The following is a 27,699-nucleotide window of genomic DNA, read 5'->3' as shown; positions in this document are numbered from 1 at the left end:
AGTGGGGTGTTTAGCATTCATATGCCTGCGCATGCTGGTGGTAGTTAAGCTTGTAGTGGTGGAACCCCTGCTGATCTTGGTGTGGCACAGGTTGCACACCACAGTCCGTCGGTCATCCGGTGTTTCTTTAAAGAACCTCCAGACTTCCGAATATCTAGCCTTCGCCATGGGAGCTTGACTACGTGAAACATTTGGCGCTGATGCACCGGCTCTGGCCCTGCCTCTCCGTCTGGCCCCACCACTGCCTCTTCCAACCTGTTCTCGTCGAGGACTCGCCTCCGTCTCAGATGCACTGTGTTCACCCGGCCTATCAACCCAGCTTGGGTCACCTCATCATCCTCCGATCCCTCAGTCTGCTACCCCCCTCGGACTTCCTGCCCTGACAACAACTTCACCACTGTCTGACAACTGTGTCTCCTCATCATACGACACCTCTTTACACACTTCTTCCACTACGTCAACAATGTCATCATCACCCACAGACTGCAACCGGTGGAAAACCTGGGCATCGGAAAAGAGCTCAGCAGCAACCGGACAAGTGGTTTGTGACTCTGGGAAGGGTCCCGAAAACAGTTTCTCAGAGTATGCCGGTTCAAATGCCAAATTTTCCTGGGAGGGGGCAGACTGGGGGTAATAACCCTCAGGAGGAGTGCTGATTTCGGCGACATGGGTGGAATGCGTGGAAGACTGACTGGACTAATGGCTAGAAGCATTGTCCGCAATCCACGTCATCACCTGTTCGCATTGTTCTGGCCTCAACAGTGCTCTACCACGAGTCCCAGTAACTTGAGATATGAACCTATGGAGTGTAGCTCTGCGGCGTTCCCCTGCTCCCTCATCAGCAGGTGGTGTCTCACCCCCCCCCCCCCAGGACCACGGCCTCTGACCCCTGCAGTAGTTGGACGCACTCGTCCTCTACCCCTAGCCCTCGGGTTCAACATTTTCAAAATTAAAGTGTAAATTGTAGTGTAAATTGTAATTTTTTTTTTTTTTTAAACAAAACGATGCTATCCTATTGCTATGGCTAGTTTCTAACCTACACTGACAGCACACAACTGGATTTTGTGCTGTGCCTGATGACTTTGAGTTCTAAAAAAAAATAAAAGGAAAAAAAAATCGTCAGACTGTGCCTAATTCAATCAAACCCCTAATAAATTGTCCCACTTGGGAATGTTTTATTTAGCTCTTTAGCATCTCAAACACCTAAGTCTCCCTGCAAATTCCTCACAATATGGTACTAGCAGCACTACTAGTGCCAGCAAGCCCAGCCACAAGCAAACAAAAACAAAAAATAAAATATAACGCTATTCTAGCCCTAACAAGGGCTGCTGGGTTCTTGTAGAATCACTCCTGCCTAACTGTAAGCTAACACCCTAACGCTATCCCTGCAGCAGTAGCAGCTCTCTCCTTAACGGCATTCAGACAGAGAATGATCCGAGCAGCGCAGACAGGGGCTAGTCTATTCCAGGGTCACCTGATCAGGCCAGCCAACCACTGCTATCAACGTGTAAGGGTACTACGTCATGCTGGGTGGAGTGCAGAGTCTCCTGGCCTGTGATCTGCAGACCTGGGGTACAGCCATGGCGACCAGATTTGCACCAAGGTACGCCAACTTATACGTGGGAAAGTGGGAAGATACCTATATTTTCCCCACAGGCGGGCTTGCTGCGAATCTGGTCCTCTGGCGTAGATTTATAGATGACGTGGTGTTCGCATGGACAGGAGGAAAAAAATCCCTTTTGGAGTTTTTAGTAACATAAATAAAAATGAATACTTTTTAGAATTCACACCTACATACAGTCAGAGATCTATTAATTTCTTGGATGTTACTGTCTATATCGAAGACCAGATAATTAAAACTCGGACATACAATAAACCTACGGATAGCAACAGCTTTATCCTAAAATCCAGGATTTTACTTTCCTCATTGGTCCCTTTTGTAGGCAATAAAATCTTAGCTTTTTCGTTATTGGGGCGATGTGACAGCATTTTTTTGCGGGATGAGATGCTTTTTCCAGTGTTACTATTTTGGGGTTGGTATCCCCCATTGTTGATAATTTAGGAACTTTTTTTTTAGGGCAGGAGTAGAAATTCTGTACTAGATATTTTACCGATCGGACCCCAGAGTTGCTATAGTAACGATCGGTGCCCCCAGAAAACGGCTCAGGGGGTGCGATCGTGGGGGAAAGACCCCCCCAAAGCCAAGTTAAATGCCGTGGTCACGCTGACCGTGGCCTTTAACGGGTTAAACACCCATGATCGGAGCCCACTCCGACCTAGGGTGTTACACTGGGGTGTCGGCTATTAGTTATAGCCAGCACCCCGTGTTTCCCGATGCAGGTTCGGCTCAGATCTAGAGCTGAACCGGCATCGGCTCTGGGTCCGATATATCGGATGCTGAGCGCTAAGTCACTGCGCTCAGCATCCGATATATCGGACGCTGAACGTTAAGGGGTTAAAGGCCATCAAAATGGTAGGGTGGGAAGACAGTACCTGCCATTGTTTTGACTCTACCCATGGGACAGGAAAGTGGAACGTGAGTAAAATGCTGCTCAATTGATACCCAGGCCTTTGTAATCCTGTGTCTGCACCAGTCCACAACCCTATTTAAGTGTGATGCCACATAGTATTACACAGGTATAGGATCTTTCTTGGGGGTTTACTGGCCCAAAGGTCGAGAATAGCCGTTGTACCGAGGTCAGGAAGCTAGTAGGGACTCTGATAGGCAGGGCCTGAAGGCGTGGAAGAACGTTTATTTTAAGGACCCCTTTCCTCCCGAACCAAGAGAAGAAGCCCTTTGACCACCTTTCCATGTCCATTTTAATGGCCTGTAGTAATGGCAGTAAATTAATACGGTAAGGCCCCTTTCACACTTGCGTTTTTCACACTCGTTTTCTGCACGTGCTTTTGACGCGCAGAACTTGCATTGCAATGGGTCTTTTCAGACTTGCATTTTTTTTCACGCACACACGCACGTTTTTTTTAACGCGCATTTACATCTCAGCATGCTCTACTTTTGCAAGTCACGCGTGAAAAACGCACCATACAAGTCTATGGAGATGCATCAAAAACGCATTGCACTCTGAGACACTTGCAAGTGCAATGCGATTGCAATGCGTTTTTCACGCATCAATTGCCATAGAAAAGATAGAGCTCAGTCCTGGGTCCATTTCCCGCGCATTTTCTGCGCGTGAAAAACGCATTGAAATTGCATCAAAAACGCACGTGAAAAACTGAGACACTGAACAAACTCTGACTGAAAACTGATTGAACTCTGATGCAAAATGTGCGTTTTTCACTGACCAAACCCTGATCGCTCCCTGATCAAACTCTGATGTGATCTGCAACGCAAGTGTGGAAGGGGCCTTAGTCTGGTCCGGGTCTGCTGGGAGGTGAACACCTAAATATTTTATGGCGGTAGAGGACCACATAAAATTAAGGCGTGTTGAAGGGCACTCCGGTCAGGAGGGTTGTTTAGCAGTAGAGCTTCCGATTTCTGAGTGTTGATTTTAAAATATCATAGGCAGTACAAATTTTGTACACAAAGGAGCAATTCATTTCAGTCCTAGCTCTCAGGGTGCAGTAACACACCGCATCTAACGCCTGCTTTTCAAAACACATTGCACGAACTGGAGAGAGATTTGCCTAATTAACCCCTTAGGGACGTGGCCCTTTTCGGTTTTTGCATTTTCATTTTTCACTCCCCACCTTCAAAAATCTGTAACTTTTTTATTTTTCCATGTAAAGATCTCTGTTTGGGCTTGTTTTCTGCGTAAAAAATTGCACTTCATAGTGAGGGTATTTATCATTCCTGGCTGTGTACTGGGAAGTGGGAAAAAATTTCAGAATGCAGTGAAAATGATGAAAAGCGCATTTGCGCCGTTTACTTGTGGGCTTGGATTTTACCGCTTTCACTGAGTGCCCCAAATCCCATGTCTACTTTATTCTTTGGTTCGGTATGATCCCAAGGATACCAAATTTGTATAGGTTTTATAATGTTTTCATATAATTAAAAAAATTAAAACCTTCTGTACAAAAAAAAATCTTCATTTTGCCATGTTCTGGCACTAACAACTTTTTCATACTTCACTGAACTGTGGGTGGAGTAATTATTTTTTACTTTTGATGATGTTTTTAATGCTATCGTTTTGAGGACTGTATGGCCTTTTGATCACTTTTTATAGAATTTTTTATGTTTTTCAAAATGGCAAAAAAGTGGCATTTTTGACTTTGGGCACCAATTTCAGGGTTAAATTTATGGGGTTAAACCCCAGGAAAAATCGCTCATATCAATTGCTTTTGATAGATCGGACATTTTGGGAAGCGATGATACTAGTGTATTTAAATATAAATAAAAATTAAAAATAAACAGGTGATTTAAACTTTTACTTTTTTTTTTTTAAACTATTTTTCCCTTTTTTTAAAAAATGTAAAGAAAAATTTCTTAGCATTATTTTATATCCTCCAGGGTAATTTAACCCTGCAGGGTGCGATTGCTAATACTATATACTGCAAAACTACTGTATTGCAGTATGTAGCTATTTTACTATGATTTCTAATAGCCTGCTATCTGCTAGCTATTAGAAATCGTTGTACAAGGCAAGCCACCTGTGATTGCATACTTAGTCTGTGGTCTATATGGACAGCAAGGGCTATGACCTGCTCTAAAGAAAATTTTTTTAATAATAATTAAAGATTGGCGAATTTGTTGTAATCTGATTCGACCCGATTCGCCGAATTTTTTGAAAAATTTTATTTGACTCGAATCCTGATGAATCACGTTAAAAAACAGGTATTTCCTGGCTGCAGAGAGCCTGTAGGGTGCATAGGGAGCATAGGGAGCGTGGTTTGGTCTTCAATCAATGCTGTGTTTTAGTATGACACGCACATGACAGCTGCCACTCTTCACTTCCATGTGCACTTACAGAGGCCAACTTCACCAAATAAGCGAAGCGGGAGCGCAGCCTGACAAGGTAACGTCTGTGCCAGCTTGAAAGGACCGAGCTGAGGGCCAAGATCCCACTATAACATCAAAGAGTGCACTCTTTTTACACTGACATCAGATGATTCCATAGATTACAACAGAACCTGTTGAAGGCGGATACATGTAGAAGCCCCCCAAAAGAGTGGAGAGGGTGTCAGCAGTAATTTTACATTGATGTCACTGATCATTATGCCCTTCTTTTCATCCGTCAGTGTCATCTTTCATTTGATCAATAATCCATCAGTATTGCTAAAGCCAAAAACAAACAGGAGTGGATCGAGAACAGAGATGACCAGTAAATGGGATACTTGCATGTCCTCTGTGTTCTCTATCCACTTCTGCTTTTGGCTACCAATCCTGAAGCTTTTCATTCCTTCTGACAGATGAAATGAAGGGGAAAACCAAACATAGTGGCAATGTCATGGAGTGGTGGAGGGTGAAAACACCAATATGGAAATCACAGGGTGTTCCAAGAAGACAGCGGACAGAGTGGCACAATGACAAATTATGGAGGTGCCCACAACATCGTGAGCCACAGAGTGGCACAATGAATTTGAAGTTTGAAATTAATTTGTAGTTTGAATTTGAAGTTAATGCATCATCCATTACAATTTCCCTAAAAATATTATATTTTCAAAGAACCTCAAAGGTGGCAGTGGCAGCAGCAGCAGCGACATGAGGTCAGAGAGTGGCAAAATGACAAATTCTTTAGGTGGCAGCAACATGGTAGGCCACAGTGTGGCACAATGATAGAGCATGGAGGTGGCAGTGGTGGCAGCTGGAGCTGAAAGTGGTTCAATGACAGAGTGTATCAACAAAAAACTATTGTAATTTGCGTTATACAGGTGCCCCAAAACGCAGAAATCACTACAGCAGTTGTGTGGATATGAAACAGATTTCTTCCTAGTCCCTTCAGGAACAAAAAAGAACTGCTATTTGGGGTATACAGATCGCCATAAACGATCCCACACTCTGGGATCAGAGCAGAAATCGCTACAGCACAGCACAGTACAGTAAAAGCGGCTAGACGCTACAAACAGCACATGCAATGTGAAATGCCGAGACTGCAAATAGCTGACAGCCTGCCAATCGCAGATGTCATTGAGGGTGCTCCTTTCTCCTTCCCAGAGTTCTCTGCCCCATGTAACATGTTGTGCTTGCGCCCATTTAGCTAAAAAAAAAGAGGAAAAAAAAAACTTTGTTCCCACCAATCACCGTAAACTTCGGATTCGTGACGGATTGAATTTTCTGTGAAATTCGTATTGAATTCCACTTCATTCGAATTGATTCGCCCATCTCTAGTAATAATTCGTTTATTTATGCTTAACGTAAACCATGTTTGCATAGCCTTCAAGAAGGATTTGAAGTTCTGGGTTTCAGAGTGTTTTCAAAACTCCATACATTACTCCTCAAACTCCTCACCTGAATGTTTTCCTTGCTGGAGAGAAAGGAGTTGTAGTGCCGCAATGGGATCTGTTTCAGCATAAGTTAACCCTAAGGATTAAAAAAAAAATCAATCCAGAGAAGTACATTCCTCTGGCTCTGGAAAACAAAACAGGAAAACCTAGCAAACATTTTGAATTTCACACAATCACCAGATAAATCATCCTGGAGCATCCTGGATCTTTTGTGCTGGTGATCAAACCTGGCCTGGTCCTGCCTTTGGGTGAGAGCATGGACTAGATTAGCCAAATCAGATACTAAGCCTGTGAAGCCATCCATGTGGAATCCATTCCAACCTACAACAGGAAGACCGGTGTAGCAAGAGTGAAATGAAATGGAGGCAAGACAAACAGGACAATAATCCCTGAACTCCAGCCCCCAAATGGCGCTGCCTGCATACTAAAAAAACAATAACTGGGCTACAATCCCTCCCTATGCCAAAGTGCAAACACATTACTAGACAAAACCAGAAAGAATGGTCAACAAGCTGGGACAGAACAGTGATAGCGTAAAAGAACCAAATCGCCAAAGAAGAGTCTGAACAAGCCTAGATACAAACACTAGAAATTCAGAAAAAGGCTCTCTCTACCATGGTATGAAGAGGCAAACAAAACTTTACCAGAGAGTGAGAGTGAACAAAACACTTATAGGAAAGCAGAGACTCTGCCCTAGCTAATTGGAGCAGAGCTCTGTCAGCCACAACTGTTGGAGAAGGAAAAAAGCCAGAAAAGGGGTGCTATATCGAATGGTGAAGTAGTGTTAATATTAAGATTAATGACAGAAATATTCTACTCCTAATTGGAAAAGAGGTTTTATTATGCAAAGAAGGAAAAAAAAAGACAGTCCTTGTAATGCATTTTGGGTCACTGGGACCCTTTCTCAAATAACGGACAAACAAAAGGAAGGAAAACCCTGTACACTGCAAAATAGGAATAAAAATAGAAACAAAATAGAAATAAAAATAGAACAAATACTGATAAAATTAAATATATAAGAAAAAATGTATAGATATTAATGTATGATTTATATAGATGCAAATAAATGATACAAAATACCGTACATATCCAGTGCTTATATGGTAATGTAATTGGGGTGGGTGTATTATAAATACCTGCCTGAGAGGAGAATGGGGCTTCTATTGGCATCAAAACCTGATTGTGACACGGTGAACCCTCACATTTCTCCATGCCACTCAATTTTCAGTACATTATTATTATTATTATTATTAGAACCACAGAGGGAATTGCCCACGTTGAACCTGATACTCCTTTATTCTTCACCCCCTCACCAATATACACACTAGAATTGTCCCTAGAGTTGTTTGGTAGTGCAGCACGGTGGCTGAGTGAGTAGCACTTCTGCCTTGCAGCACTGGAGTCCTGGGTTTGAATCCCACCCAGGTCAACATCTGCAAAGAGTTTGTATGTTCTCTCCGTGTTTGCGTGGGTTTCCTCCAGGTACTCCGGTTTCTTCCCACACTCCAAAACATACTGTTAGGTTGTTTAGACATGGGGACAGGAACCAATTTGAAATGCTTTGTGCAGTGCTGCGTAATCTGTGTGCGCTATATAAATAAAGAATTATTATTTGGTATCTTTTTTAGGGTTGCCAAGGGGGTTGCAATACATGCAAAATCTGAAAGAAACAGTATACCGAGGGTTAAAAAGAAAACCCTAGAAAGAGAGGATGTGGGGGGTGTAGAAGTAAACCCAGGAACCCCATCCTCTTAGGAAGATTGACCCCAAAATACAAGAAAACTTGTTAACAATTAAAGAGCCAGATCCCATAAATACAAGAACTCAATATCAGAGAAGAAAGCAAACTTGTTAAAAATTTTAACCTGTCTAATCATACACTCTAAGTTTGAGACCAAAATGTTGCATAAAGACTTATCTTTTTGCACAACATCTAGATCTAATGATTTTGAACTGTTCGTAGACTTAAACAACTAGATTTGCACTAACCCTAAAAACACACTTCTGTATCAAACAGGATAAATATATTGCAACATCCGTTCCCAAATCTAGCAATTTAATAGACACACCAAGCTAAAACCAATAACCACATTAGTTGAAATTTTCTATACATTAGTTGCCACAGATTTGGAGAATCTACGCACAAACAAAAGTTCTGTACAAGAGACTGTAGGGATAACCTCACCCATAACGAACGTAATACACTAAATAATCTAGCCTTAAATGAAGACCTGGTCGTTAAATCTGCGGATGAATGGGGAAGAATTGTAGTTCTCAACAAAGAGAATCCCTAAGACTCCTTTCCGATAAAGAATTTTACGTTATACAGGACAAAAATCCCAGCAACGACTACAAGAAAGCCTTACACTTGCTACTTGATAAAGGAGTACTAAATAAAAAAGAGCTCTCCTATTTAAAACTTGAAGAGTCGGCCACAGCCCTATTTTACTATCTCCCCAAGGTCCACAAAAATACCACCACCCCCCTTGGTAGACCTATCATTTCTGGCATCAACTCACTACTGATCTCTTCCTCCAACCGTATTTCAAAAAGTTACCCTCATTCATCTTGGATACATCAGACTTAATTAGTTTCCAGTTTCATGGTCTAACAATTATTTGTTCATTACTCTCAATACTACCTCCCGATATACAAGGTCTAAACACAGTTTCCTCTTTTCTGTGTAGGGATGATAAAATGTGGAGTGCAAATGGGGAGCAGGTTTGCCCCTAGTTTCGCAAATATATATGTGTGTGATTTTTTGAGGAACAGCGCATTTATACACATGACCGAGAATTGTATGAATTGTATCATTTATAAGCGCTACATAGATTTTTATCATCTGGGATGGTATCCGAGAAGAGGCGCTCAAATTTGTCGAAGATATAAATAATAATACATGAGGTCTACAGTTTACCAGTAACATTACTACTAACAATATGGAGTTCTTAGATGTTCAACGTTAAAACAGGAATGTTTTTTAAAAAGGTAGACAGCAATAGCTACCTAGACTTTACAAGTGGCTTTAAAAGAGGGTTAGACTAAGTTGCACAAATGCCTCTGATTATATGCAACAGAGTAAGATCCTTAGGAATAGGTTCAAGGCTAATGGACAACTAGATTAGGCCAAAAAACACACTGCAGGCGCACATAAAACAGACCAATCTACATTTATTATGGAACAATTTTATTAACATACTGGTTTCTTTTGGAGCAGCTTACACCACAACCATAGGATCTCACCCCGGATTGCCCTCTTAGAGTGTTATAGTGCAAGTGCTAAGCAGGTGAGCACCTACAGCCTAAGATAGTGGACGATAACACTGTTTTGTGTGTTCTTTACAAATTTCTCTGAGCCACAACTGTTAAAGGGGTTGTCCGAGTTTTGAAAAAAAAAAATATGTGGCCGGGAGCGGGCTGCCTAAAACAATAAAGCTGTACTTACCTTCCGGTGCCCTCCGGTATCCGCTGCATTCAGACCCGACAACCTTCCGGCCCCCATACACAATGCTGTGAATAGGGACGGATAGGCGTACCCGGCCAAAGCCCGGAGGGCACCGGAAGGTAATTACAGCTTTATTATTTTAGGCAGCCCGCTCCCGGCCACATATATATATATTTTTTTTTAACTCGGACAACCCCTTTAACTCTTATTGGACCAGAGCAGACAGCAAGAGGAGAAGGGGCATCTCCTGAATCACAGACCATGGACTGAACACAATGCTGACACAGATGTTGGACTAGTGTGTCGTTCAATGGGTTCTTTACTCAGAACTTGATTCCTCCACACTAATGTCCTCACTGGAGGAACAGTATGAGAGTCCATGTATGTGCATACTTTTTTTTATGTGTGCGTACACAAAAAAAGCAAAAGTAAACTAAAACTAAAAGTACCCTTTTTTATGAAACAATCTACACATTTGTGTGTAATTTTTGTAACTGTTTATTGAATTTTCAAAGAAGCATTAACAATAAAGAACCAATATGTATGTATATATATAATATAATAATAATATAATATAAAAAAAATAGAAGACCACTGTAAAGATAGATGATAGATATGTATATATAATTTTACCGCCAGGGCAGGAATGGGTTCATAGAAAATGGGAATCGCTAGAATAAAGTGTATTTCTGATGTGACTTAACACTGATAATGTAACTGTACTTTTGTAAACATCGGGGACATTTATCATGAAGCTCGTTCTTAGCAGAAGGGTTTGGAGTTTGAAAAAAAAAATAGATTCTTGTCTGAAATTAGTATGTATTTGCTGGACACACAAGCACCCGGAAACTACCTCCTTGACATTTTCCACAAATGGCATGTTTAGTCTAAATGTATTTTCCCCCTAATTTGTTACCCTATTTGTTTAGGAAATGGGACACAATAGTGGAAAAAAGGAAGAACATAAATGAATGGTAATATTATTCATGTATATTCCCTCTTATGCTTTTTTCTCTATTATTTTGATCCACAGCCTCTCTGAGGATTCTGCAACAGAGTAAAGTTTAACCATTTGGATGCCCCCCAGCCTAGATGTCTTTGTACATCCGTTTATATGTCAGTGTAACATAGCAATTAAGAGATGAGCTGATAGTGAACTCATGGCTCATGGCTAATGTAAGATATGTCTATGTAAACTGTGTACAAATGTGGAACAAGGTCATTTCCCTCTGGCACATACATTCCAAGCTTCTGCTGGCCTCCAAATCTTTACTAATGGATTGGCTTGTCCTCTTCTGGTCTTGCAGGATCTAGTTGAACTTGGAAAAAATGTGCCACACCTTGGCAAGAAGGCAAGAAGTACATCCTCAGAAGTGGATGATAAGTGTGGCATGCTTTTACCTGCAATGCATCATGCAAACAAAATCATGCATGTTTTTCTCGCTTGACAGCACATTATTATGTTCACGCCCAGCACTGACTGTCCGCCAACACCTACCCTGTAGGGAAATAAAGCTAATTTGTTATAAGTTATTGACTTAAAGTACGCTGGCAGATAACTGGCTATGATAATAGATGTTAGATAAGACAGTGAGTCATTGTAATGGCAATTAATTGGGCAGTGCATAGATGTTATCACCGTATAGTAGTGGTAGGAGCTTGTTAACCTTATTTAATAACATACTGAAAGCATGGATTTATAAACATAATAAAATATCTTCCATTTGTTTCCAGTTGCCAACTAACCTGAGCTCTAATAACTGCTTCAAGTGTAAGGGATATTTGGTTTGTGGGTGAAATTTTCAGATGAAACTAAAATATCCTCTACCCTTTACATGTGAACTGGTTGGTACATGTGACTCTTTGTTGTTGTTGTAATGTGTGAGCACCCACTTGATAAAGGTTTCTGTGTTTGTGAGCTGAAATATTAGACAGTGGTGTGACAAGACTGCAGTGTGCCCTGATGGAAACTTAAGGGTTTGAGGCCCTTAATGCCAACTCCATCCCACACACTGGGGCTCATTTACTAAGGGGCCAAATAGCCAGGTTTCCCGAATATTACAGTTTTGCGCCGTTTGTCCCTGAATTGCCCCAGGTTTTGGGCGCACGCGATCGGATTGTGTAGCATCGGCGCCGGCTTGCATGTGACAGAAATCGGGGGCGTGGCCGTCGGCAAACCCGACGGATTCGGAAAAAATGCGGTATTTAAAAAAAAAAATTACATGCACCGAGGAGAAGGTGCACTGCGGTGGACCTCGGCGCAGCAGCGACACCTGGTGGACATTGGGCGCACGGACCTTAATGAATCCCGGCAGAAGCCGAATCCTCCTCGGAGAACGCGCCGCTGGATCGCGACTGGACCGGGTAAGTAAATGAGCTGTGCTGAGATGCATATATCATATATATGCTATAGACATTTCTGGAAAGGAAAAAAGGAACAAAATGGCGTGCCGCGGCAATCCCCTAAGCCACACCCCCAATCACTCCCTGGCCACGCCCCAGATTTTTACCATATTATAATAATAAAAATCATCTTCTCAATAAAAATAGTTTTTAGCCAGATTGGAATTTAAACCCAGTACCTGCACAGTCCATGTGCCATAAAGACACAGAGCTTCTATCCACTAGGCTATAGGCTTAGAAGATAGCAATTAGATGATTTATGGTAACTAAGAGCTGTTAACTGCTAATGTTACACTGTGACACAGACTTAATGCACTGATATATAGAGAGGGATCTTCTCAGAGATTATTATTGTAATTATTGAGACAATTATTAATATTTTTATTATTATTATTATGGATATGATTGTTATTATTTTTATTGCCTCAATAATTACCATAATAATCTCTGAGAAAATCCCTCTCTATATATCAGTGCTGTGTCACGGTGTAACAGTAGCAGTTAACAGCTCTTAGTTACCAAAAATCATCAGATAGATAATCACAGAGCTTATAGCTTAGTGGATAAAGGCTTTGTGGATGGAGTCTCGATGGCAGTTGGACTGAAGAAGGTTTGGGTTCGAATCCTGGGTTAGGCAAAAGTTTATTTAATTGAACCCTGTGTCTGGGGGAACCCTAGGAGATGTGGAGATCATATATGGACGCGGTCCCTACTCTGCGCTAACCCGACAATCTCTCAAAAGAATTCCCTGCCCGATGTCTGTAGAAGTCACTCAGTATCGCTGATTCAAGCTTTGAAAGTATTTACTTTCAACAGAGCCCGGACAACCCCAGTGCGGTACCTGGAGGGAATATCCGGGACAATCTCCCAGCTGCCCGGGACAGAGGTGAAAAACCGGGATTGTCCCACTGAATCTTGGACGGTTGGGAGCTATACACATTACTTCTATGTATACTACACAAAAAAGTGCTCAGCAACTCACTCATTAAATTAATATAAGTTACAGCAGCACCCCCTCTAATCAATATAATGCTCAGTGAATTCTTTATTACTGCTCAGTAGCTACCCTGCATATTAATTAATATATACCTCATATGCTCCATGGTTGCAGTCAATAAAAGAATAGTCACAATAATATCATTACTCACCTCCGACACCCAGAAACACCCAGAATAAAATGTAGGAAACATACATTTTGGTTAACTCTTCCACAGTTCTGTTGTGAGTTCATGGCCACAACTTTGTTACCAAGGATTTTCCTATTAGTTTAATTTCAGTATCGGGGCTGGCCACTTCATTATTTCAATGTTTTCTGTTTCAAGGAACTGCTATACCGATTTTGCTGTGTGACATGGGGCATTTTCCTGTGTGAAAATTGCGTGCTGCTTGAATGAATAACACAAGTGTCACGGCTGCTCCCGCGCTCCGCTGGCTGCCTGTCCCCGTCCCCCCTGCCGCACTTACCTCATCTGGCTCCTGGCTGTGCTCCGGTCTTCTCTGAACTTAAAGGGCTAGCTTCCTTCCCATTGGCGCCGGTCACTTCCAGGTTTCCTATATAACCCGGCGACTCCCTTTACTTCCTGGATGGATCTTTAAGTCTTCCCTCTGAAGTGAAAACCTCCCGTGTGTATCTCGAGGTCCCGTTCCTGTGTGTTTCCCGAGGTCCTGTTTCCTGCGCGTTTCCAGACACCTACTGTGGTCCATATCATGTGGTCCGTGTCTAGTGGTCCATAACCTGTGGTCCATATCCTGTGGTCCGGTGGTGCATATCCTGTGGTCTGTATCCTGTGGTCCATGTGCTGTGGTCCGTGTGCTGTGGTCCATATCCTGTGGTTCATAATCTGTGGTCCATGTCCGGTGGTCCGTATCCTGTAGTCTGTGTTCAGTGGTCCGTATCTTGTGGTCCGTGTCCGGTGGTCCGTATCCCATGGTCCGTGTCCGGTGGTCCGTGTCCTCTGGTTCATGTTCTGTGTGTTCTGTGGTCCATGAACCCTGTGTCTGGGGGAACCCTAGGAGATGTGGAGATCATATATGGATGTGGTCCCTGCTCTGCGCTAACCCGACAATCGCTCAAAAGAATTCCCTGCCCGTTGGACCGTGTTCCATGGTCTGTGGTCCATATCCTGTGGTTCATGTCAGGTGGTCCGTGTTCTGTGGTCCGTGTCCTGTGGTCCATTTCCGGTGGTCCGTATCCTGTGGTCTGTGTACTGTGGTCCACATCTTGTGGTCCGTATCCAGTGGTCCATATCCTGTTCAGTCTGTCCCTGTACGATTCTGCTCCTGCTGTGCCGTCCAGGGTGACCTCCTGCCTTCCTTTGCTTCTGCCATGCCTTCCAGGGTTCCAGCCCAGCGGTGTCTTCTTTCCCTACCAGCTTTACCAGTGCTCCTCTGCGTTCCTGTTGTCATCTCAGGTTGTGACTGTTTCCTGCATTTGTTGCCTTGGCTGCCACCGCGGGTCCACAGACTCTTCCCATAGAGACTTTCCCTACAGTTGTCCCCTCAAGTGTGACAACAAGGAGGGAACCACATGTTGTTGAAGAAAGTTCTCATTTTTTTTTTGTTTTTCTTTTGTAGCAGGAGTTGGACCTCTCATACATAGGTGTAAGAGAGGTCCAACTCCTGTTACATAAAACATTCCCCAAACCATGACACTTCCTCCCCCACCTTTCACTGGCTTCTTTACACTTCTTTGGGTTCAGTCTTTCCCCAGTTTGTCAACGAACATAATAGGGAAGATTTATGAAAAGTGTAAGACATTGGTGCCTGGTGCTGGAAGATAAATCTGTCATAGTTTAATCTCTTAACCCCTTCCCGACATTTGACGTACTATTACTGCATGGCGGGTGGTGCGTTCCTGCAAAATTCAGTAATAGTACGTCAAGCTTCTGGCGCAGGCTCCTGAACGGAGCCGGCGCCAGAAGCTGCGGGTGTCAGCTATATATTATAGCCGAAGCCTGCCTCTAACACCCGAGATTGGAGATTTCTCCGATCGCCGGTGTTAACCGCGGCGTGTCAAGGGCATTTAGCTGGAATCGGACCCCCCCCCCCGCGGTGCTTACCGGGGGGGGGGGGGGGCGGGTCCGCTGCTCTGAGCGCAATTCTTCTCCCGGGAGCCGGGTCCGTGCCTTCACTGAGCATGCGCATAATACAGTGTGATACATCTGTATTACACTGTATTAGGTGAAGAATAGCTTGAACAAGTGATCAGTGGAACTGAAAATCACCAAAATACCCCACATATTTGGTATCGCCGCGTCCGGAACAATCTGTACAATAAGTCAGAAACATTATTGGACCCGTACGGTGAACGCCGTAAAAACTAAACGCAAAAAACTCGCCAAAAATGTAATTTTTCATAAAATCCCTTCACAAAAATGTTCCAAAACGTGATCAAAAAAAAGTTATGTGCACCAAAATGGTACCACTGAAAAGAACAACTCAACACGTAAAAAATAAGCTCTAAACTAGCACTGTCAACCAAAAAATATTAAAGTTATATCTCCGAAAAGATGGCGATGCAAAAACAAATGAGATTTTCTTTATATTCGTTTTTTTCCTGTAAAATATATAAAAAACTGTACAAATGAGGTATCACCGTAATCGTAGTGATCTAGAGAATAAAAATATTATAGTATTTTTAGTGTACGGTGTACGACTCCCAAAATATACAAAAAAAAGAACCCACAATTTACAATTTTCTTTTCCTCCATACATTAAAGAGTTAATAAAATCTCATCAAAAAGCTACAGGCCCACTAAAATGAAGTATTTGTAAAGTGCATCTCATGTCGCAAAAATAAGCCCTTATATGTCCAAATTGCCAAAATTGCCAAAAAAATAAAGATTGTATAGCCATTATAAAGTGACAATGCATAATCTGCTCTGAATGGCGCAGCTCCCCTCCATGCCCTGGCGTGTGCCCATAGAGCAGGTTACCACCACATATGGGGTATGGTTATACACGGGAGGGATTGGGTATCAAATTTTGTGGAGCGTTTTGGTATTTTATCCACTGAGAATTTGTACATTTTATGAAAAACACATTAATTTAGTAAAAAAAAAAAAAAATTTCAAAATTGCATCCGATTTTGTTTTAACCCCTGTAAACCAATTAAAGGGTTAACAAACTTCATAAAAGTTGTTTTACGTACGTTGAGGGGTGTAGTTTCTATAATGGGGTAATTTATGGGGTTTTACTTTTATTTAGGCCTCTCAAAGTGACTTCAAACCTGAGAGGGTCCCTCAATAGCAGGATTTTGCTTTTTTTATGAAAATGTGAAAAATTGCAACGTTCAAAGCCCCATAACAGCTTACAAAAATGAGAGTATGTATAAAAAACCATGGAGGCATAAAGTAGACATTTGGTGAATGTTAGTTATTACATTTTCTGGTGTTATGAATCATGTGTGGAAAAAGTAGAACATTTTGAATTTCAAAAATTGAGAATTTTTCCAAATTTTCACCAAATATCTGATTTTCTCATAAATAAATGCAAAACATACCACCAAAATTTTGTAACTAACATGAAGTACAATGTGTCACGAGAAAACAATTTCAAAATCACTTGGATATGTTAAAGCTTTCCAAAGTTATAACCACTTATAGTGACACAGGGCAGATTTGAAAAAATGGGCCGTGTCAGGAAGGTGAAAAGTGGCTTCAGCGTTAAGGGGTTAAGGTCTTTTTGAAATAAGACCAGTGTTGTAATAACTTTTTAACTTGGTCGGTTTTTGGGGGCAAAAATTTAACATTTTATGAAAAATGTTCTAGTTATTTGACAAAAAGTCATACCACAATTTTTTTTGTGCACCAGTGCCTCCTCCAAAAACGCGTGCACTACTACAACCTCCACTCACAGCCTGCAATACTTCATCCTTCACTCACAGCGTGCACTATTACCACCACCACACATGGCGTGCATTACTAGATCCTCCACACACGGCGTGCACTACTACATGCTCCACACACGGCGTACACTTCTACATCCTCCACACACACTTACAAATGCAGTTGGGGGGGGGGAGGAAATAGGGACAATGGGGGGCATAACACAAGGAAAAACAGATGGTGCTGGGAATAATGCAAGGAAAAATGGATGATGGGGGGGGGGGCGTAATAATGATTGTGCACCAGTACCTAGAGGAGAGATCATACATATCTCTCCAACACCACCAAATGCATAATGGTGGCATTGGAGAGCGGCGGATCTGTCCTAACTTAGTCCTGTCATGGCATAGATTAGTCATGACACGATCTGTCATTACTTACATCTCTGAAACTGGCCAGTCTGCATTGATTGACCAGTTTCCGCGATGGACATCACAGGATCATATCCTTGCTGCATATTACGGAAGAATAAAAGCATGATTTTTAGTCATTCTTCAACTGAGAAACATCCTGCAAAAACCTCCACGTAAATATTACAAAGGGACTGTTTTTGGGCTTGGGGAGTTAGTGTGGTGAGAGCTTCCCTTTTATATTACCAATATTTTTGTTATAACCAATATATTGTTAAACCAAGTTCCCTCTAAATCCCTATTCACCTACGCTTTACCCATCTCTGTATATCTTCTTTTCACACTGATCTGATCCATTCAACTGTGTGTGCAATTCTGTTGTGCTACGGATGCTCCTGTGACCCTTTTCCAGGTTTGCAGGTGTACCCGTGCCCCTCTCCAAGCCCCAGTGTCCCCCAAAGCTGTCCATGTTCCCACTGTGTCCCTGGCAGTCCAGTGCGCGCCAGCTATCAGAGATTTAAGGGGCCAGCGCACCGCTAAATGCTGCTGCCCACCTAGTACTTGATAGCCCTTATGCCCAGCCAGATCTTTGTGCTTCCATGCCATTGAGAACCTTTGTTCTTTGTCCGGTGAGTTTAGACTAATTTCCTGTTGTGACCCCGGTTCTGTTCCTGACTCTGCTTCTCTGCTGCCAGCCCTGACCTTCTGCTCCACTACTGACTATGATCCAGTGCTGCCTGTCCTGACCTCCTGGCTGTCCCGACTACGAATCTGCTTTACAACTCTACTACGCCTAGGCTGCCACCGCGGACAAAGTCGCGTCTGTGGAGTGACCTGGTGGTACCATGCCACAGCAAATCCAACCCGCTTTGGGTACCACGTCATAGTCCACTGTGGTACATTGGGTCCACTACCCCTGAATCCTGACGTGTTGTAAATTTTTAAATAACGCTAAATCATGCAGAAAAGCCCAAAGCTCAAAAGACTAAAATCTGCAGACACATATAGTAAAAGTATAGTATTGTTTTAGGAAATTGCTGTACCAACCCGTTCACCAAACCCTTTCTTTAATCTGCAGTTTCTACCACTCCCTATAATAAACTTCTTAAAGGACATCTACCACCAGGATCAAGGATTGCAAACCAAGCACACTGACATACTGGTATGTCTCCCATCTGGCAGGATCTGCTCTTCTTTAAGCGTCTTATGCCCTTGTTTTTACAAAAAAATGGCTTTACAAATTATGCAGATGACCCTCAAGGGCTCCGGGCTCCATAGGTGTAGCTTGTAGCCCCTCTGGCTCATTTGAATAATCTTTAAAGACTTTTTTTTTTCTTAAAAACAAAGACATAGGAAGCTTAAAGAAGAGCAGATCCTGCCAGATGGGAGACACACCAGTATGTCAGTGTGCTTGGCTTGCAATCCTTCATCCTGGTGGTAGATGTCTTTTAATTTGAGAAATGATTACAAGTTGTATAGATAATATTTAAGACACAATTTCACAGCATGTTTGAGTTGAGTTTGAGTTATAAGGACTAAATCAGGCATTTAACCAGTCTAGTTTCTAATGTGTCATTGGTGTTTTTTCTAAATTGGACCTGTTCTTGTTATTCTAATATGTTTGGCTGTTGTGAAGGATGCAACTTTGTTTAAGTCACAAATTTAATTAAACACTTAATCAAGAAAGTAATATTTTACCCCCAACCCTGGGGTTCCCATGTAGCATTATTGTCAATTTGGCTGTAAGATTTAAAAAGGAAAGATAGATCCATAAGATGACATAACGTTATGTCATTAAGAATTTTTTACTTGGTGACGGGTTCTCTGTAGATATGCCATAAATGTTCTAGGAATATGAGCAACAATATGTGGAGTGCATATAAGTCTTGATAAATCTCCCCCAAGGAAGCCAGTTTGTCCAAACAAATATGCCCATGTACAATTGACCTTTGGCCTCATGTACACGACCCCCAGTGTCTCCAGGCGTTGCCCAATGAAATGCACAATGGAATACAACAGAAGTGATATAGCAAAAATGGACTTACCCGTAGCTGGTTCACATTCACGCCGGCCCCAATGTGCTTTTCAGCAGACAGGCCTTCATCTGGGGGTCACTCCCAGTTATAAGTATGCAGTGCTTTACAATCTTATGCACCTGTCTCTTCACACGGTTATCTCCCTCGTTACCATTTTATTATGAGTCTATGTTTATGTAACAGATCATCTTCTGTTACTGTTGGCTCCCTAAACAACCTCTAATGGCTGCTGTGCCCCATCCCCTAATGGCAGTTGTGCCCCAATTAAATGGAGTCAAGTTCGTGAAATTAAGGAGCTGGAGTCAGAGTTGGAGGTTTGGCTTACAGATTCCACAGCCGTGTATTTCCTAACAAACTTTATTGAGCCATAAATAAGCAAATAAATAGTCAAGAAAAGACAGGTGTCAAAAAATATAAAAACGATTATTCCTGGAAACCCGTCTTCTTTTTCGCCAATTTGGAACACAAAAAAATTAATAAAAAGTGATCAAAAGATCATACAGTCTACAAATTGCTCCAATGAACCAGCTAATTGCAAAAAGTTACACATTACCTCATGAAAGTATGAAAAAATTAATAGCAACAGAAGATGGCAAAACAAAGAATTTTTTTTTTGTACAGAAGGGGATGTGTCATTTGGAGCACACAGTGAAAGCCGTAAAAAAAAAAATGGTAGAAATGCAGTTTTTAACCAGATTTGGATTTTTTTTCCTATTTTACAGTACATGGCATGGTATACAGGCAGTCCCCGGGTTACATACAAGATAGGGACTGTAGGTTTGTTCTTAAGTTGAATTTGTATGTAAGTCAAAACTGTATATTTTATCATTGTAGTTCCCGACAATTTTTTTTTTTGCCCCAGTGACAATTGGAGTTTCAAATTTTTTTGCTGTAATAGGACCAAGAATTATCAATAAAGCTTCATTGCAGACAATTTTAAGCTGATTATTGCAGTCTGGGACTATTTTAAAGCATCCAAAGAGCTTCACCAGAAGTCACAGTGGGCAGAGGGGTCTGTCTGTAACTATGGGTTGTCTGTAAGTCGGGTGTCCTTAAGTAGGGGACCGCCTGTATTAAGTACTGTTACTACAAAGTAGAATTTAATAAGCAGAATACAAGACTTCAGACAGACTGTAAACAGAAAAATGATGGCGAGTGTAAAATGGAAACACAAAAACAAAAAAAGGACAAGTAGTTATGGTGTTAATAAAAAGCCCATAAGACAATGGTGAAACTGGTTCTCTTTGACAATTTTACTCCCTTTGGATTTTTTTCAGCTTCCTACTATCTAAAATCTAACATACAGTAGTAAGATTAGTCCCACACATAACGTGCCCCCCCATAGAACTCTGTAAACTTAAAAAAAATTATGTCTTTTGCAAGAAGAGGAGTTAAAAAACCCCCCATAGAAACAGAGAAAAAAAATCTGATTATTGAATACAAAGATGTCTGTCCCCAGATGTGCGAAACATTTTCCTTTGGATAGTTGTAGTTTTAGACGTTTTAAGATGAAGCAGTCACTGGAAAATCAAGACATGTCACAAAATATAATTATTTTAAGGTTTATTTTACTACAATTATTAAGAACAGCGGAACAAACAAAAATAGACAATTCTCTGTCTCCCGTCATAAATAACTAGTCTTTAATACAATTTTCTTTGAATAAATTTCAAACTTTACCTTTACACAAAATATAACACATAGAATTTGATATAAATGAAACAAGGGGACACTGTACAAAATATGTCCAAGTTGTCTGTTCCCTTTAGTAATTAAGGAAGATGATGGTGTCCTTTATTTCAATGCAGTCTTGGGTTGCAATATTCATAAGTGCTTGGGTCTAAGCTCGCTTTGGTGGGAGGTAAGAAAAAAGATTTCTGATTCTACCAGTAATATACCAGCACCAGAGATTATCTTGATAGTTAGCAGGGAATGTAGCTTTCTTTCAATGTGAAAATACACTACAACATATAAAAGATTCTACAAGGCACTTGTCCATCAGACAGAACCCTATAAATCCACATGATATACAGTCCTGAAATCTGCTCACCAGCACCATATCTAATCCTGCTCCGTGCCCAAACATGAAACATGACACAATGGACAATGCAAAGGCTGTACAAGCTCTGATCACATACAGTAAATTCAATTGGACAACATATACACTATAAACATATACTTCTAGGTTACTTCATGGTTACACATCCAAGGTTTAGACCAAGTACACATAATGCAGTTGTCGCAGGATTTCTATTAGAGAACAGGAGATGAGGAACGGAGAACTAAATGCTTCTCCTCCAAGACTTCTTACTAGTTTTCCTAATCAAAAGTAAAAAAAACAACTGCAGTGTGTGAACCTGTGGTCACTACTTTATAGATTGTGGGGAGCTTTGTCTGAATACACACTCCTGTATGGCTAAACAGCGATGTATAGGGCGCCCCCTATTGTGGGAAGGGACTACCCACAAGAAAAGAAGATAACAAAATTACAGATCATTCGCTTTTAGAAAAGTACATTTTTTACAGTTTTTTGCAGATTTAGACCCAATTCAAATCTCAATAATTTCATCGATTTTTTGCAGTCTGCGGACAGCACGTTACAGAGAAGGAGGAGGTAGAAGGGAATCAATCTATTGATTTGTGGGAAAAGATTTTGTATAACTTGTCAATTTATATCCCTGCTCTTTCTATACTCAGGAGTCCAGTGGGCGGCCCTATCAGCAATATCTACCTGTGTATGAGGAATACAGGGAAGGGATTAAAATGAATAAATTACTATTACTTGGTGCTGAGATTCTTTAGATTCTGTTTGTAGTAAATGGTTAACTCCTTTGTGTAGACAAGCACCTAGTGGCAACTACTAACTCAATAGGCGATTCCCTGATAAAAGAAGTGGTTAGATAACAGTTCACCATGAGTATCCCTGGATGGAGAAGCCCCTTCATTGTAACACAATTTATTAAGCCTCATGCTTTGATAAACTGCATGACAAATGAAAGAAATATGTCATGGAGCTTTCACAATGGCCGCTGCTTGTTTACCATTGTTAAATAGAAGAACAGTGAAGAGCCTGTGCAGCCTATAGAGCTCGCGGGGCACCGCATGTGACAGCAGCACATTCACATTCTTTATCATGCGAGGAACTATAGACGGATACTTGATTCACCTTGTGTAGGATTTGCCTTTTAGTCTTATGAATAGTGCCTATGAGCAAATGGAGGAAATATACAACCCCAATATCAGAAATGATCCAACTAAATAAACCTAAAACCTAATATTAAAAAAAGCAGAACCCACCGTACAACACCCGGACACCTTCAATATGTTGTTGGTTTTACAGCCATAAAGCACAAAGCAATTGTGAAGATGTGGAATTCAGAGAACAAGTTTTCAGTGTATACATAGAGAAGGTGGGCCGGCCGCATACACACTGAATGGTAAAACAAATACTGGAACAGGACACGGTGACCAGTTTTACAGATTACAAAACGTGACAGAACGGATTGTCACAATGAAATCATACAGGACGCTTCTCCTTTTTTTCCAGGCCTAAATACACAATCACGTTAACCCTTAAGATCTTGGTGGCGCACAGATTACAGGAGATACATCAGATGTATTTATGATCTAGCAATAACATACATTTGTAATAAATATAGGGAAAATTTTCTGAAAAAGACCCATGGATTGTGCTATAGCTATTTAAACTGCTGGCCAGATTGGAAACCTTCATAAGTTTATGCTGGAAATGGTAAGGAGTAGGTCAGTATGTGAATTGTGAAGGAGGGTAATGCCCACTGTTGTCCTGCAGGGGTCCTTATACGCTCCATTATGCAGAATAAAATCCAATCTGACATTGAAAGTATTAGGACAAGATGCTCATTTCTACTTTGTTCTCTATGGCAGTGTACATATCAGCAGAAAGGCTTATATTTAGTAGCAGGATACAGTTTTCTCATTTTGGATCTGCGGAATAATATTGATAGACACCAGAGAAGAAGACACGGTAATACAGGACAACATGGAAGGACATACTACTCTCCCCACTGTCCACCTCCTGCTCAGCAGAATATATCTTACATGTTCACAGACATTCTTAAGAACCGTAGAAAAATATATTTTAGAGAATAAATTATTGTCCATATTTGCTTATATTCAGACGTAGCACTTCAGGATTCCTGAAATTTCTGCTCAAAAAAAGAAGGGGCTTCTATTGAAAGATACAAAACACAACTAAAGTACAAGTGACGCAGTGTATAGATTGTCAGAGCATGAAATAGTAAGTCTGCGGTAACACAGACCTGCTAGGGCCCATAGCTTAAAATGTTCTGCACTGCAGGGGGCATGGTTCAAACATGAGACATTGGCACCTGCTTGTGGTATAAAGCTGAACTTGGCAAACCAGTCCTCGCTGTTAGTGCTCCGCTGGCTTCGCTGTATGCCAAGGCATTGATAGATTTGCTGCTCCTGCAACATCTAAATGTAAATCGCTTCCAAGACTCCCAAGTTTTTCCAGACCATATCCATACACCTGAGGTTATACCAACCAGTAGACACATAAAGTACTTTAACATGAAAACTGCATACTCAGGTCTGGATCTTTTTTTGTCCCCAGAACATGAGCAGTTGTGGGATTTTTCCCAATATTCCCGGTAGTGCTGTTCATAAATATAACAGGCAACCACTATAGTTGCAGGTACAGTGTACAGTACAGTGAAGATTCCTATTCTGATCATAAGTTTTTCCAGTTTGTCTGTTTTGGTGCCACCCTGTTTTATAACACTCCTAATTCTGAAGAGTGAAACAAAGCCGGCTAGTAGAAACATAGTTCCTGTAAACAGGTAGACTACTAGTGGTGCCAACACAAACCCACGTAGATTGTCCAGGTTCTGATTGCCCACATAGCAGATCCCGGCCACAGGGTCCCCGTCCACTGAACTTAAGGCAAGGACAGCTATGGATTTGATGCTTGGTATGAGCCATGCAGCCATGTGGAAATACTGAGAGTAGCTGGCGATGGCTTCATTGCCCCACTTCATGCCAGCAGCCAGAAACCATGTGAAGGATAAGATAACCCACCATATAGAACTGGCCATTCCAAAGAAGTAGATGAGAAGAAAAACAACTGTGCAGAGGGCTGGTCCTGTTGTCTCATAATGTATGTGGTCCCTGTTACAGGCCACATTTTCATGACCTACTATAAGTCTGACAATATAGCCAATGGAGACAAAGAGATAACAAGCGGATAAGAAGATGATAGGCCGTTCTGGGTACCTAAACCTTTCCATATCAATGAGAAAGGTGGCCACGGTAGTAAGAGTTGAGATGAAACACAAAATGGACCACAACCCTATCCAGAAAGTAGCAAAAGTCTTCTCATCCTGCGTGAAGTAGGGCTGGAAACATGGCATGGCACAGTTGGGCACCTGGCCCGTCTTAATTCTGTTATACAAGGGATGGGATTCCTTTGTTATGGAGATGAAAGGCTCTCTACATTTGCATACTCCTTCACAGTCACCATTCGATTGCTTCTGACTATGGAGAGGAGTCAAGTGTTTTGAACCTCTGGGTGGATGAGTTGGTTTTACAAATAAGGGTGGGAGCGTGGTGGTCTCAGTCCGGTTATAATCCATACAGAGGTTTTCTGGGTCTCCATGTTGTGGAAGTTTGTCACAGTTCATCCTCTCTGGCCAACCAAAGCCATATTGTCTCATGAGTGGAGAGCACCCAGCTTTGGCTCGCTCACACACAGACCTGCAGGGCGGAAGAGGCTTCTTGTAGTCATCCAGGCAAATAGGCGTATACATGCTACAGAGGAAAAATTTCAGATCCGGTGAGCATTGAATTTCCACCAAAGGCCAAAACTGATGCACTTCCAACCCAGCTTCATCTTGAGTGTCGTGGTTAAACTGGTTGGGCATATAGGTGAGATTATATCCTATTCCCTTGCACATTGGCACAGTTATCTCTTGGCAGACAATTGCTTTGGACGCTGCAGACACAGGCACTGGTACTAGCAGGATGAACACAATGCCCACTACAAAGACTCCAGGGTACAGTCTGGCCATGTCTTTAATGGGTGAGGCTTAATTCCCTTCAACAAATATAGAAAAACATATTTGGGTGGCAAACTTCTGTAGATCTGCAGACTGGCTCACAATCTTCCAAAATGTAGTATTGCTCAGGGATAGTGTTTACTAAAGAGAAATAAAAGGGGATTGTTAATAATCAGTAAGAAACAAGACAAGAAACAACGGCACTAATAGTAATATTACACATCAAACACATTGTATTAATAAAATACATATATAATAATAACACATAATAATAATAGCAATACTAATATATTCATAGTTGTGAGAATTTTCTACTATTACAACTGAAGTGTCTCTACTGAAGGATACATAAATGGTAATATATACAGGTGCTAGAAAGAGTGCTCATAGTACTCATACATTAGTGCTGATACATTAGATGTATGTCCTGTACGGGGCCCTCATAAAATAATTAGCATACAATAATCATAGGACATGTGCAGATCAGAGACTATAAAGGTCCCTGTGCTAGTACTATATAATATCCCTGTACTATGATGGTCACTGTGCTAGTCCTATATTATATTACTGTGCTTTGAAGGTCCCTGTAGTAGTCTTGTATAATATTCCTGTGCTATGATGGTCCCTGTGCTAGTCCTTTATAATATCCCTGTACTGTGAAGGTCCCTGTGTTAGTCCTATATTATATCCCTGTACTATGAAGGTCCCTGTGCTAGTACTATATATAATATCCCTGTACTATGATGGTCCTTGTGCTAGTCCTATATAATATTCCTGTACTATGAAGGTCCTTGTGCTAGTCCTATATAATATTCCTATACTATGAAGGTCCCTGCGCTAGTCCTATATAATATTCCTGTACTATGAAGGTCCCTGCGCTAGTCCTATATAATATTCCTGTACTATGAAGGTCCCTGCGCTAGTCCTATATAATATTCCTGTACTATGAAGGTCCTTGTGCTAGTCCTATATAATATTCCTGTACTATAAAGGTCCTTGTGCTAGTCCTATATAATATCCCTGTACTGTGAAGGTCCCTGTGTTAGTCCTAAATTATATCCCTGTACTATGAAGGTCCCTGTGTTAGTCCTAAATTATATCCCTGTACTATGAAGGTCCCTGTGCTAGTCCTATATATAATATCCCTGTACTATAAAGGTCCTTGTGCTTGTCCTATATAATATTCCTGTACTATGAAGGTCCCTGTGCTAGTCCAAATAATATCCATGTACTATGAAGGTTCTTGTGTTTGTCCTAGATAATACTTCTGTACTATGCCTTCATAGTGCTAGTCCTATATTATATTCCTGTACTATGAAGGTCCTTGTTCTAGTCCTATAATAGTGCCGAATCCTGTGCGGCTCTCTGATATGCTGCCCCGTAGGATGGTGCAGGTTACAGGTGGTGGGATCCCCGGCTCACCCTGGCACTTTCGTGTAGTTGCGGTGAAGTTCCCGGTGCAGCGCTGGTGCCCCATAGCCGGCTGGGAGCAGACACTGGTGCCCCGTGTAGTCCTCGGCTGCCGCTCCGGTTGTGTCTCCCCCGGGTCCAGCACCGAGCCCCGCCGCGCCTGCTCTGCCCGCACTTCTCTTATCGGTCTACCTGTGCGCAAGAGAGAAGTCTGGTGAACACGCCCATTTGTCACAGTTACCCCGCCTCCTGCTGCTGATTGGACCAGAACAATTTCTCGTCCCTCCCTCTTGGGATAAGACGTCCCCGCCCTTGCCATCAGTACACAGTGAGGAGATGTGTGAGGGAGAGGAGCAGCGGCCACATGCACAGGATGGACGAGTCTCTGAGAGGTTGCGGGTCACCGGACCTGAGAGCCCGTTGGATATTATAGTGACCCCTACCAGCTCACGGACTTTCAGTTTCTTTTTTCGCTCCCCACATTGAAAAGTCCACAACTTGTGTTATTTTCTGTGTCACAAATTGTGGCAGCATTTTATATTACACCGTGCACTGGAAATGTGGTGACAAAAAAACTATTTGCTTGTGGACTTTCACATTAAGCTCCAAATGACGCCTGTGCTTTATTGTTTGGGTGGTTAGGACCATCGAGATACCATATTTATACAGGTTATATACGTTTTTAACCCCTTATCACCGACACTAGTTTTC

General features: G+C 41.8%; 1 protein-coding gene across 1 annotated transcript; it reads right to left on the bottom strand.

The window, feature by feature from the left end:
- Positions 1-21,072: 21,072 nt before the first annotated feature.
- FZD5 (frizzled class receptor 5) lies at positions 21,073-27,394 on the bottom strand. Its single transcript, XM_072121041.1, has 3 exons — positions 27,314-27,394; positions 27,001-27,180; positions 21,073-25,719 (listed from the first exon to the last, which is right to left on the bottom strand). Exon 3 carries the CDS (start codon positions 25,588-25,590, stop codon positions 23,872-23,874), a length of 1,719 nt encoding a protein of 572 aa, XP_071977142.1. The 5' UTR covers positions 25,591-25,719; positions 27,001-27,180; positions 27,314-27,394; the 3' UTR covers positions 21,073-23,871.
- Between the last annotated feature and the right edge of the window lie 305 nt (positions 27,395-27,699).

This window comes from Engystomops pustulosus, chromosome 8 (assembly GCF_040894005.1).
Source record: "Engystomops pustulosus chromosome 8, aEngPut4.maternal, whole genome shotgun sequence".
In the NCBI taxonomy this organism is placed as follows: domain Eukaryota; kingdom Metazoa; phylum Chordata; class Amphibia; order Anura; family Leptodactylidae; genus Engystomops; species Engystomops pustulosus.
The sequence above is the reverse complement of the archived record's forward strand: the minus strand, read 5'-3'. Positions and strand labels throughout refer to the sequence as shown.